At 38.3% G+C, this 12,710-nt stretch overlaps 1 protein-coding gene across 1 annotated transcript in view; it reads right to left on the reverse strand.

Moving 5' to 3' along the window:
* The window catches only part of LOC150080895 (paramyosin-like), a 121,931-nt gene that overhangs the window by 11,734 nt on the left and 97,487 nt on the right, over nucleotides 1-12,710 (reverse strand). Inside the window, exons 11-14 of the mRNA XM_090381555.1 lie at nucleotides 7,403-7,598; nucleotides 4,708-4,836; nucleotides 992-1,156; nucleotides 71-277 (exon numbers count right to left, since the gene is read on the reverse strand). Of these exons, the coding sequence (XP_090237681.1) occupies nucleotides 71-277; nucleotides 992-1,156; nucleotides 4,708-4,836; nucleotides 7,403-7,598 (697 nt within the window). The remainder of the gene's footprint in view (nucleotides 1-70; nucleotides 278-991; nucleotides 1,157-4,707; nucleotides 4,837-7,402; nucleotides 7,599-12,710) is intronic.

Consider the following 12,710-nt stretch of genomic DNA (forward strand, 5'->3'; position numbering starts at 1 on the left):
AGCAAAGCTTTTCGTATAACACAAAAAGGATAAAAAAGCCACTAGAATTACAAAACAAAAATAAACTTACTCTCGATTCTAACTTGGCAATGACACGTCTGCCTCCAGCCAAAGCATTAGCCTCCACTTCCTCAATTCTCACTTGAAGATTATGAACCTCGATTTCAAGGGATTTCTTGATGGATTCTATCTTGATGATACGCTCTTGTTCTTCAACCAGCAGATCCTTGCAAACTTTCAGCTCGGACTGAGTTCTGTTAGCTCTCTCATCGGTAATCTAGAAACAAGAAACCAAGCATTATATAATCGTGCTATATCATATAAAACAGATAAACAGTTCACTAAACCCCCAGAAATTTCATTCTTTCGCTTTTTAAGTTCTGTGAATGTCTATTTTTAAAGGCGAAACATCACATTCCAGTTGCAATATGAATACTGTATAAACAGAGCAATTATAGAAAAGCTAGTTACTCGTGCATAAGTTCTTTAGCACTGTCTATAAAGATGCTTCTTGCCAAGAATCGAAATTTTCGCAAGGGGTACTGCTAGTCCATTACTTCAAAGAATAGTTCATGTAGTTGCAATATATTACTCATTTGGGATGTTTTATGACATGTGGAATGAGAAATACATTTATTTTACAAAAATATGTTTTGTATTACAGAAATGTATGTTTGCAACTGCAATTTATTTTTATATCAATTTACTCTTCATACTTTGGCGATAAACGAGTTTATTTGGCAATAAACATTTAAAACTATCACGTGGTGTAGCAATGGTTTTAATTTCTTTTAAATCATAGTTAATGGCTAACCACGTATAGCCCACCTCCAACTTTCACACAATTAGAAATCACGCGTTTATTTTAAAGTTCATTAGCCACACGATGAATCACTAAATAACACAGTACGAATAACTAAAAGATTTCAGTTAACCACCCTAGAAGGATACAAGAATCGAAACGAGTTCTACACGAGTGACATATACTTACACGTAGCTCCTTATGCACTTCATCGAAGTCAGACTGTAAGGTGGACAGATCATTTTCCAGCTTGCTCTTCACTGCGGTTAGGTTGACATTGATGGTGGTGAGTTCATTAACCCGAGCATTGGCTTCCTCGTACATTTGCTCTGCAGTTCGTTTCATACGGAGAGCCTGAAAACGGATGAAAAGATTTACTAACCATAAAAGTAGATATTTGCTGCCTGAAAAACAATTTTGAAATCGAATTTAGAATTATAGCACTCAAAATATTAATCACTCCACAGAGCGGCCGAAAAGTCATCGTATCCCTTCTTGCCCATGGACATAACGTGCCGCTAGATCCACAGGGAAGAAGGGACATGGTAGCAGAAGGCTGTTTATCGTGGTATAAACAGAATCTTTTGCCAGTTACTTTGGGATATCTTCTGCAACATCTGGGATATAATGTAGGCAAATGAATTTAAAATTCATTTAATCATCAACAATCATTCGTATCATTCCCCATCTAAGAGGGTGTTGCAAACATAAAAATTTGGCATAATTTTAAAATGAAATACATAAAATTTTAATATTTTTAAAAGACATTCTTACAACTTTCCGAGTAAACACATACACCTTGCTAGAATTAATTATGCGATTTACCAAAACACTAAATCACACGCTTTTAAATGATTTACACAACTAAATTACACGATTTTTCTAGACAAAAAACCCGAAATTCTGGAGATGAAATTCATACAATTCTTGCCCTGCACAGACTGATTTAGTCACATTATGAAGAAATAAAAAAAATAAAACTTCTTTTCATCAAGACGCGATTCGAACACGAGCTTTTTCTATCCAATATGAAAAAAAAAAAACGGTTTATAACAACAGTGCTAATCGCACGGGCCAATAATGGTTATAGAGCTACAACGTTCTTTAGAGTAAGAGATCAGACCATCAGAAATTCATGAAATATAGGGGGACGGTGCGCTGACTTGGAGGCTAAATGGGTTCTAGGTGATGGTTGCTGTTGGATTTTAGGAGCATCGCGACTAAGGCGATGTTGCTGCGTGTAAATTGCGTGTGTTCTGAGGTCGATTTTCAGTTTTCTGGACGAAAAACCCGACTTTCCGGGAGAAAAAACCATGCTACCCTCTGCTGAGACTGACTAACTCAGCCAAGTTGTGAAAAAGCCCCCATAAAAATTCCTCCCGTCATCCACGGGATTCGAACTCAGGTCTTTTCCACCCGTGTGGAGGAGGACGGCGATCCTACCAACTGTGCTACCCACGAGGGCAATGGGTTCTAGATATAGAGAATTGCATATATAGAATTGCAACAAAAAGAGTTGGAGATAAAGCGGATCCTTATGGAAAGCCCTTGGCGGCTCTGTGGTTGCATTTTAAATTTTTATGAGTTATCTTTAGTAGTCTGGGTTTACAATTCTATCGAGTATTTAGTGGAGCTTCATATATTTTGAAATAATTTTTTAGGATGTCAATCAAGGCAGGAATACTGACAGGTTAACATATGCTAATTTTAAATCGAGAAATTCACTGAGTGGCCTCTTTATTAAGTCCCCTTTAGCCCTCAGAACAACCTGTATTGATCGTGCCATGGATTCAACGAAGTGTCCAAAGCGTGCCAGACGGATGCTGCTCCACGATAATTGCTTATTCCACCTCGTCCCACATGTGCTCAATCTGATTGAGATCTGATGACTGGGGAGCCACAGTAGCAGGCTTAATTCTGTACAATTTTGGCCTTTTGATATTACGTATTATCCTGTTGGAAGAACCCATTCACAGATTACAAATGCAGCTATGAAGGGACGTGCGCTGGGTCGGAAACAAGCTCCAGATTACCTGTGGTATCCAAATGTTGCTCCACTGGTATCAAGTAGTGATGAGCATAACTGAATGATTTCCATAATCAAATGATTAATAATCGATCATCATCATAATCGAAATAATCGGTAATCTATTAGGTTTCGATTATGCCCATCACCAGCATAAAGGAGGTCAATATGCACCACAAAACACTCCCTATACCATTACACCGTCACTAGGAGCCTGCATTTTTGATATCTAGCAGGATGGATTCATGGATTCATGTTGTTTTCGTCGTATTCTGGCTCTCCCATCATCGTGAAACTGGAGCCGCCGGGATTAGTTAAACCTGACAGGGCTTTATTTATTTTTATTAATAATTTTTTTAATTATCCAGTGTAGGAGCTACTGCGCCCACTGTAACAGTGCCTATTTACGTTTTGTTGACGGGAGCAGATCTCTGTTCGATCGCCGGCGGTAATACTCCATCACTGACAGGGTACAATGAAATGTGAATTCTGAAATGTCTCTCTGGTTATTGCTATTGTCAGCATCCGTTGGTCTCTCGCATCAACGAGCTGTTTCTGATCACAGGATTGCCGCTGGCTGGCTGTTATTTGGTTATTGCACCAATCTTCATATATCCGAGCCACAGTTCTATGTTGAAAACCCCATCAGAGTTGTAGTTTCGCAGATATTCATACCGGGCATCTGGAACATTTACCAGGCCACGTTAAGAGTCAATGAAATCTTTCGTCTTGCCCATTCTCGCAATAAATTGTCCACACACAGCATTGCTACATATTTTCTCACCTGCTTTTCACCGCATGTTATGACCAATTGATGTTGTTGCTGTAGAAGCTTATTGTTGTAGTGTTTTTAGGAGCGACTTAGATCGCATTGAGACATATATAATAGCATGTCTGTAAATTTGGTGTGCGTTATGTGGTCGATTTTCCTGTTTGCTGGACGAAACACCCGAGCTTTTGAGAGAGAATAACCATGCAACCCTCGCCTGCGACCGACATACTAACTCAGCCACATTCTGAAAAAGACCATAAAATTCCTCCCTTATTGACGGAAGTCGAACTCAGACCTTTTGAGTTCGCCTCCGTGGTGTGGGAAATTGGGGATTATAACCGCTATGCTACTTGTGAGGACTAGGTTCCAGTGAACACGTTATAAATTGGGCCCTCGGTAGTTATAATCCCGCCCTTCCACACCGCATGGAAAAGGTCAGAGTTTGAATCGCGTCGATGGTGAGAAGAATTTTATGGGCTTCTTTTTTGACCCACAACGTGACTGAGTCTCATTAATGTGATAGATGAGATCAAGATATTGGACTCCTCTTGTCGGTGCGGGATGCTAGAAATTGTGTTAGATCAGATCCTTGCTATTCTAGATCCACATGCTGCTCATTGGGCATGTTAAAGTCTTCTAGCATGAGTATTGGCAAGTGTATGACCAGATTCACTGCATTCTAAGTGCCGGTTATGGTATTACCATCACTGTCAGGAGGTAAGTACAGTATTAAAAAAAAAGCGTCACTCAATATGTTGAAAACTGGCAGTGTCACTTAATCGAATGCTTGTGCAACGCTTAAGAAACGCGGCCGCTTCCCTCCTCTCTTTTTATTTTAACTATCTGTAATATAACTGTAACAAGTCATCTGGATGCGAATGTCGCATTTTTATCCTTCACAACTAAATTAATATCACTTGAAGTGCACAGGATTGTTAATTTTAAGAAAGTCGACACGAAACAGGAATCCGCCTTCCCCACAAAACTTTTTTTTAAAATAATTTTTAATTTTTTGCTCACCAATAGAAAGGTGCAAAAGCAGATTTTGATTTTAAAATCAATTTTGTATGCACGAAACCAATAACGAAAACAGTGCTAGTATTTTACCTGTTCCAAAGCAGTTCGCATCTCTTCCAGTTCTAGCTGTAGCGCTTGGCAACGGCGTTGAGAAACACCTAATTGGTCGACGGTTTGCTGGAGTTGACGATGAATTTCATCATAATGTGCCTGGAGTTCCTGTAGACATAAAAAAAAAAAAAGAAAGGGAGATTATTACTGAGTTCTACTTCTTTGTTTAAAAAGTTTTGGTTTGCGATCTAAGAAATAAAATAAACACTCAAATAAATAAAAGTAAAACAAGAATAAAGTATTAAAAGATAAAAGCGTTTTAATAATAAAATTTTCAATTGAATAAAAATCGAGATACGTGCCTAGATAAAATTTTAATAAAACTGCAACTACATAAAATCTAAGTACGTACTACACTCAGAAAGCCAATTTTGATTTTATTCTGGTACACCTTCTGGGGCCGACCGGGCTACCCGGGTGGGTAAAGTGCCTGCCTGCCTGGCAACCCAAAGGTCGCGGGTTCGAATCCCGCCTCGGGCTTGGATCAAAGTACTACAAAAACCTTGGGAGGTGCATTATGGCCACAGAAGCCGATGCGCCAACAACTACCAAAAAAAAACAAAAACAAAACACCTTCTGGGTGATGTAATGTGTGTGTGTGTTAAGCCCAGAGCAAAAGGCTATGATGCATCAGTATATGTGTCTGTAAGTAGCGTGTATTCTGTGGTAAATTTGCCTGTGACACTATGCAACCTTCTCTGAGACCAACTAACTTGGCGACGTTTTGAAAAAATAAAAAATAAATAAAAAAAACATGAAAATTCCTCGCGTCAATGACGGGATTCGAAATCAGGTCTTTTCCACGTGGTGTGGGGCGGATGGTGATTATATCAGGCTTCCTACGTAACAGACCGTAATTCTCAACCAGAATCACACTAGGAGATCGAGATCCATATCAGAGGCGCTTCTCGTGTGATATTCTCCTGCAGTTCTCTTCATAGTATTGCTAGTTCTATTTGTTGCAATCAGAACTGATATAGCCACTTATGTGACCTAGTGAAATTCCTCACGAGAATTGATCCTGATTATCCACCTACCACACAAAATGCTTATAAATAAAAATAGTTTATAACCAAAGCTGTTTTTGCAATTTACATCCGTATCGACGCTTAGAAATATACCATCCCCCATCTAATATTACCTTTTCGATCTGTTAACCATTAAGAACGCCATTAAGATCGCCTCGTCGCATTTTGACCTTGAAGTCGTTTTTGACTCCAAGCTTTGTTTCATTAACATGCTGAAAAATCTCTCATAAGACCTTCTAGTTTCTACTGAATAGCGAAAAATCAACTTCTCCATGTAAGATGCTCTTCTCTGGCTTGTAGATACTTCGTACCAGCACTCATATACCGCTGTTTTGTGATATTTTTTCTCTGTTAAGATGTTGACTGGTCTTATTTCAGAATCAAATAAGTGCTCTTATACGCAGTTGTCTGAGTCTGTCATCCAAACCTTGGCTGTGACCTCTGGACTTTTTCCACTCACGTGGCCTGTAGGTTTCAGGTCTAAGCACTGTTGTTGCTTCCAAAATATCTGATGGTAATGAAATTTTTCTTGAAACCACTGTCACTTAATAGGGCATATGGCTCATAGTGCTTAAATATACTGATGTTTCTAGCGTATGTACTCTTGACTTTGCTAGACCTTAGTCTAGCAAAGGCAAGAGTTTTCCTGTACTCCTGCCCCCACCTTTGCTAGACTAAGGTCTAGCAAAGGTGGGCAGGAGTACATCAGCTAGAAATAGGTAGGCATAAAATAAAGAAATAGCAACATGTATCTCAGTTCGTAATTTGTATTAAAATCCTTTGGGATTTTTTAAATAAGGATTGTACGATAACTCATTCTTTACGTTTCTGTTGTGATAATACAGTATAAGCAAATTTTTGGGTCCGATCAGATTTTAGCTAAATGTGAGATGGGTCGACAACTCTTTAAAAGGCCCAAAATAAAATTTCACGAAAACTCCTCCACTAAGAGTCTAGTTATCACATTCAGATGGATCTATATATGTAACAACTAGATAATGACTATAATAGGCGTTTTACCCATTTGCAAGCAATCTAAAAATAATAAAAAAAGGAATAAAGCCTGACGTAGCCGAGTGGTCAGGAACGCGAGTAGCACACGCTCTTTGAATAGACCGAAGTTAAGCTCATGACTGCTAAATACGATTAACATTTGTATTGATTGATTTATTGTAAACGCCACTGACCTGGCGGTCGGTGGAGTATAAACAAGAAAATGAATTACTGTGCTCATATAAATCACAGTCATTTACTTCGAAAAGTAAAACACCTAACTTATGATGTTCAATTCCATAATTTGAAGCTTCAAAGTTAACTTTACCTAAAACAAAGTTAACTTTACCTAAAAATGAACAATTACTAATTTCGAAATTTTTTTTAATTCGTCAAACGTTGGTTGTATTGGGGAGCAGTACCATTACCAGGAAAATGAGAGGATGAAGCTGCGAGATAAACATAATGAGCTCTCCTTAAGGCAAACTGTTATGGAGAGATTCTATTACTTTGCATATGGGGCCTTTCTCAATTTGGACTCCCAACTGACGCGCTTCGTGTACTCCAGCAGTTTCACCTCTGATAGGGCGTATTTTTTTGTTTCAGTAATTCGTTCTGTGTATTGTAAAATTAAAACTTCCGGTAGCCCTTACCGTGATCTGTATTGCTTGCTTCTTGATAGTCTTCTGGAGATCAAGGTTTTGTTTGTGGGCGACATCCAGGGACATTTCAAGCTCCGTAATCTGCACCTGCATCTTCTTTTTGATGCGAGCTACTTCTGTCTTCAGCTTAGCTTCAGCTTCAGCTAAACGCTGGCTCAAGCTCTCGATTTCAAGCATCATTTGTTTGCTGTAAGGAAACGAAATGAATTAGTTCTTTTATTTGAAACACAAAAATTTCTTTAAGTTCATCAATTTGAAACTTCCTATGTTTTGTCATGTTGCGCTAAGAAATATTATTGGATATTGGAACCTAGAGCAATTATAGCTACAGATAAGTAGTCATACTTATGAATGATACACATAAAGAGAACTGGCAAGTTGTATGCAGTAACATTTTAAAACTAATATGTTTAACACAGAACAAATTGTCACTGAACATAAGAATTAAAATTATTCTGTATAGATATTTAGATGGTGAGTGTGTTTACTCTTTGGTTTTTATCTTATTTTTGCAATGTATGTTATTGTTTTTGCGTACAAAAATCATCACCTTCCTAGTTGAACGTTTGAAAATTGGTGTTGATTGGTAATAAACTGGTGTTAATAATAATAAATCAATCAGCAACTCACTATTAAGTTTGGAAAAAGTTACATAAGTAAATCTTTTTTTTAAACATTTTCTTTTTATTAGAAAACAAGGAGATGTGTGCTGTCGAATTCATATTTTGATTAGAATTATTTGAACCATTTTAATGATTCAAATACTGTAATTCTAATCAAAATGTAATTTGAAATTCTTTAAATTGCAACCCGAAAGTAAGTCATATGGAAGAAGATATGAACGATACATTAATATCGTAATAATTTTTTTATATTTTATAATTCTCAAAAAAGTAGCAGAAATGAAATCTGGGATGATTAAAAAAATTTGATTTTTTTTTCTTCATCAGATAAAAATTATGTTACCGCACCAAAAGATGATACTTAAGCCAGTTATGCATATATAGACAGCATTAATAGTGGGATTTAATCACAGAAGGAAACTCAATATGACTTCCTCTGACTTAAAATTTCTCGACCTTGGGCAAACAAAAAAAATCGGAATAAATATGGTGAAAGAAACCCAGCTCATAACGGTGTACCTGGCTACACTTGGCTTTAAATTTAAAAAGAATTACATACACAACAAATCGAAATTATTTATTCAAAGATTTTAAGTGTATATGATAAGAAATAATAACTAGCTTATCCTCTTTTCAGGTTGAATATAACTTAATAATGATATTGTATTAGTATTTATATTATAATGATCAAATTCCGAAAGGAATCGAACTTTTTCCATAACTGCTAAAAGAAATAATTAAGTTTTCTCATCATTCATACCTCCGCTTTGAATCTTACCAAACTATCCGCCTTGATAATTGTGGCTGGCAGTTCATTGCAATAATCTACAACACGCTGCCCGAAAGTAAACGCCATGAGATTCAGCATTCTGTTACTTCTAAAATTTTATATTTGTGATTTAATATACCTTCTTCGTTCATTTTACTGTCCCCTTCAGGGCCTTATACACCTCAATCGGGTACCTCTGAGATGTCTAGTTTCCAAATTTTTCAGTCCGCATCTTCTAAGCCGTTATTCATACTACCATTAATTAGCATCCCTCACCAATCTGGATGCTTGCCTTCTTTGAACTCCTTCTAGAAGTCCTGTATTTTTCTTTATTGTGTGGCCTCCAGACCCGAACATAATATTCTAAATGCGGTCACCATCACCTTTCATAAGGGGAAAGTGGTCTTCCTTGCTACATGCGAAAATCCAAGTTGCTGTATGTATTTTGTTTGCGGGAAGGAAAATTAACTGAATAATTTTAACCTGTTTTACGTACCGAATGAAACTTGTTGATAAGTAGTTTATCTGTTTAACAAGTCCTATAATTTTGCCTTTTAATCATAATAATAATAATAATGAAGGATTACTTCCAAAAACACACAGCAGCACTCCACCAGGCCATTAGAAAGATAGACAAGCGATATACCCCACTCAACTTAAGCGACGAGTTCCCCCTAACCAGGAGGTAAAAACGAAGCTAGAAAGATGGGCAGAGAAGACACTCCATGGCAGACACTACAATGATCTCCATCAAGATCACATAGATAAAATTTCTTCTAATGCATGGCTCACGAGCAGGACGCTCTTCCCCGAGACTGAAGGATTCACGCTCGCCATCTAAGACCAGGTAATCAACACCAGGAACTATAGAAAATACATCGCCAAGGAGCCCGGAGTTCAATGACACATGTCGACGATGCCATCTGGCCTCAGAAACGATCCAACACATCACCGCGGGATGCAAGGTGATCACCCAGATTGAGTATACTCGTAGACACGACCAGGTAGCCAGGATAATACACCAGAAGCTAGCAAGGAAATACCAGTTGATCGAAGAAAGTGTACCGTACTACAAGTACGAACCGTAGGCAGCACTAGAGACCTCAACCCACAAACTGTACTGGGACCGCGCCATAATAACGGATAGGACAGTCCCGCACAACAGACCGGACATAACCCTTGTGGACAAGAAGGAAAAGGCTACCTATCTGGCGCCTCCGTAGCCAGGTGGAAAGCAGCAGCAGTGCGTAGCACACGCTTCTTGGTTAGACCGGGGTTTGAGCCCGTCACCACCAAATACGGAGGATGCGGAAAGGTCAAGGGAATGACCACCACATATTCCCGGAGCAATATGGCCTTAGTTGCTAATGCTCCTAAAAACCAAATAACAACAACAACAGCTACCTATCTGATTGGCATAGCGGTACCGAACACTGGCAACCTGCAGAAAACCCATGGGGAAAAATCAGGAAGTACACGAATCTAAGATAAGAGATCAAAGAGATGTGAGTATAAACAGAAAAGTTATTTATTTATTTATTATGTGGCATATGAAACAAGTAACGACCATCCCGATCATCGTGTTCAACCACAGGTATGGTGCCAAACACCCTACATATCAGCCTAGCAGCAATAGGTCCTCCAGCGAACACCTACAAGGAACTCCAGAAAGTAGCAATCCTGAACACCTGTAAGATAGGATTGTCAGAGAGTTCCTCGACTAACAGTAACACCAGACTTAACTACAACTACCCTGTGTACTTGGTAGCAATACTCGTCACGAGGTTGAATCCCCAATCACGGAGAAATAATATAAGAGCAATAATAATAATAATAACAATAATTAACAATACTTTATTGGAAATTTAGAAAAAATGCAAAACCGTGAACACAGTAAACAGCTCTTTACAAATATTACTTTATGAGAAAGAGAGGCCTCTCGAAGGTTTTCTCTAAGGAAAAATTGTGATAATTAAGAATAAACCTCTCACTTAAAAACCGATCTTTAATTAGCAATAGTTGAATCAGAAACCTAAGAAGAAATGCATTTTAAGCTTTGATCTTGAGCCCTCTACATCAAAGGCATTGTTCTTGTATGAAAGCTTGACCATACATTAACTGCATAGGTTGTCACAAAGTCCACTAAAGCAAAAGTAAATAGCGATTTTAGGGGAAAAGATCATTTGTTTTTAATGTAAGGAAAAATATAAATTAAATTTTAATTTGTCAGTCAAGTAAAGTACATGTGCTGACCAACTGAGAACATAATCTATCCAACTCAAGTTGGATAGATTATGTTAATATTAGCTCTCTGAGTAAAATAAAGGAAGAGAAAGCTAATGATATACCAAGATGAAGGACTAATCAGAACCCGCCGGATTAGGTAAAAAATAAATAAATAAATGGTCTTAGTAAGGAAATGTGAACGAAAAAATTTTAACTTCATTTGAAAAGTGTAAATAAAAATTGTCATCCCCGTATCTTTTAACAAAGAGAATATTGTTCTGTGTTCCGAAGAACCTTTTTTCTTTCCCACACAGACACGCTCTTGTAATAACATATTATATTTCTGCCCGTAAAAGTCGTGCAGTCAGCTACGTCGGGTTCTGCATGTCGGAAGCCATACGGATAAATATAGCTAATCGGAAAGTGGGTCAGAAGCTAATGATGCAATAATAGACAGCAAGCTGGCAGGAAGTGGGGAAGCCTATTTCTCTTGTCTTAAGTTGCGAAGGGTATCTCGACAATAAGAGTTTGAAATTACATATTTAATTAAGGCGATCAGATGTCCTCTTATTGAGGGATAGTATTTTTTTGTCTTGTTTCATATAAAAATATTCTGCCCGCACTTTCTATTAATATTAATTATTAAACGAATGTTAGTAGTTATTATAAAAGGGAATAAAAATAATTTTCGTAGCGTTTAACTCTTTCTAACACAGCTATGCTATAAAGAAGTGTCCTGCTTTGCACTCCAGGTCTGTTCTCTTTATATATATTCAGCTACACTTTTAGATGAATCATGATGACTGTTCCAAATGAGATTTTAGCTCATCAGATAATCTCTCTCGTTAAGTACACAATATACACAGAATCTTTAGCGGATGGCTTGCCAGAAGCTAAACTCACCAGTCATTATACAACTACGATTACCCCATGAGTGACACTGAAAACAGAGACGAGACTAAAAGCAGTAAGCTGATCACTGGAAGAGACACCAGGAAGGTGATTTCCCCCCATGAGTGACGCTGAAAGCTGAGAAGAGACTAAAAGCAGCATAACTGCCAACAGATTGACGGCGACCTGAAGAGGGCATCCTAGTCCCCTTCACATTTTATTCCCACATCCTTGAGGGGGGATTCGTTTCCTCCGCTCCTCGCCACCCCGCATATTCTACTCTGGTGGGGCATGGGCATGCCTCACTGAAAACTGGGGCTACCTACCTTACTGGTCACATATTTCTGTCTCTCACCCCCAGTCTTCTGTCTCCCCCTACCTCTATCTTTACGCTAGCGAAAGCTCCACACAACAAAAACTTAATGTGCCAAAAATCTTTTGCGCCCATAATTCGGCATAACAACCTTTATTTTTTAGGTCCAAGCTGCTGAAATCTAAGGCAAGTAAGCGGCAGGTCCTGCCAGAGTAAAACTGAGTCTATTGGGTTCCTGGTCTGCCTCCACGGGGTGTAAGTGAGGCAACGTTGGGCCTCAGCAGGGATCTAGCGGCTAAATGACCAGATGAACAACGGTACACGACACTACACATGAATAACTCCCGCACACTTTTAAATCTCTGGCATTTCCCAGCGAACTGGTACACCCACAATGAAAGCAACGCGGAGATGGGGTAAACCCCTGATGCCGTATGACAATAACATACTTTACACTTATACAAGTACAAAAGTAAC

The sequence above is a fragment of the Mastigoproctus giganteus genome, chromosome 9 (assembly GCF_048544385.1).
Source record: "Mastigoproctus giganteus isolate SK-2022 chromosome 9, ASM4854438v1, whole genome shotgun sequence".
Classification (NCBI taxonomy): Eukaryota; Metazoa; Arthropoda; class Arachnida; order Uropygi; family Thelyphonidae; genus Mastigoproctus; species Mastigoproctus giganteus.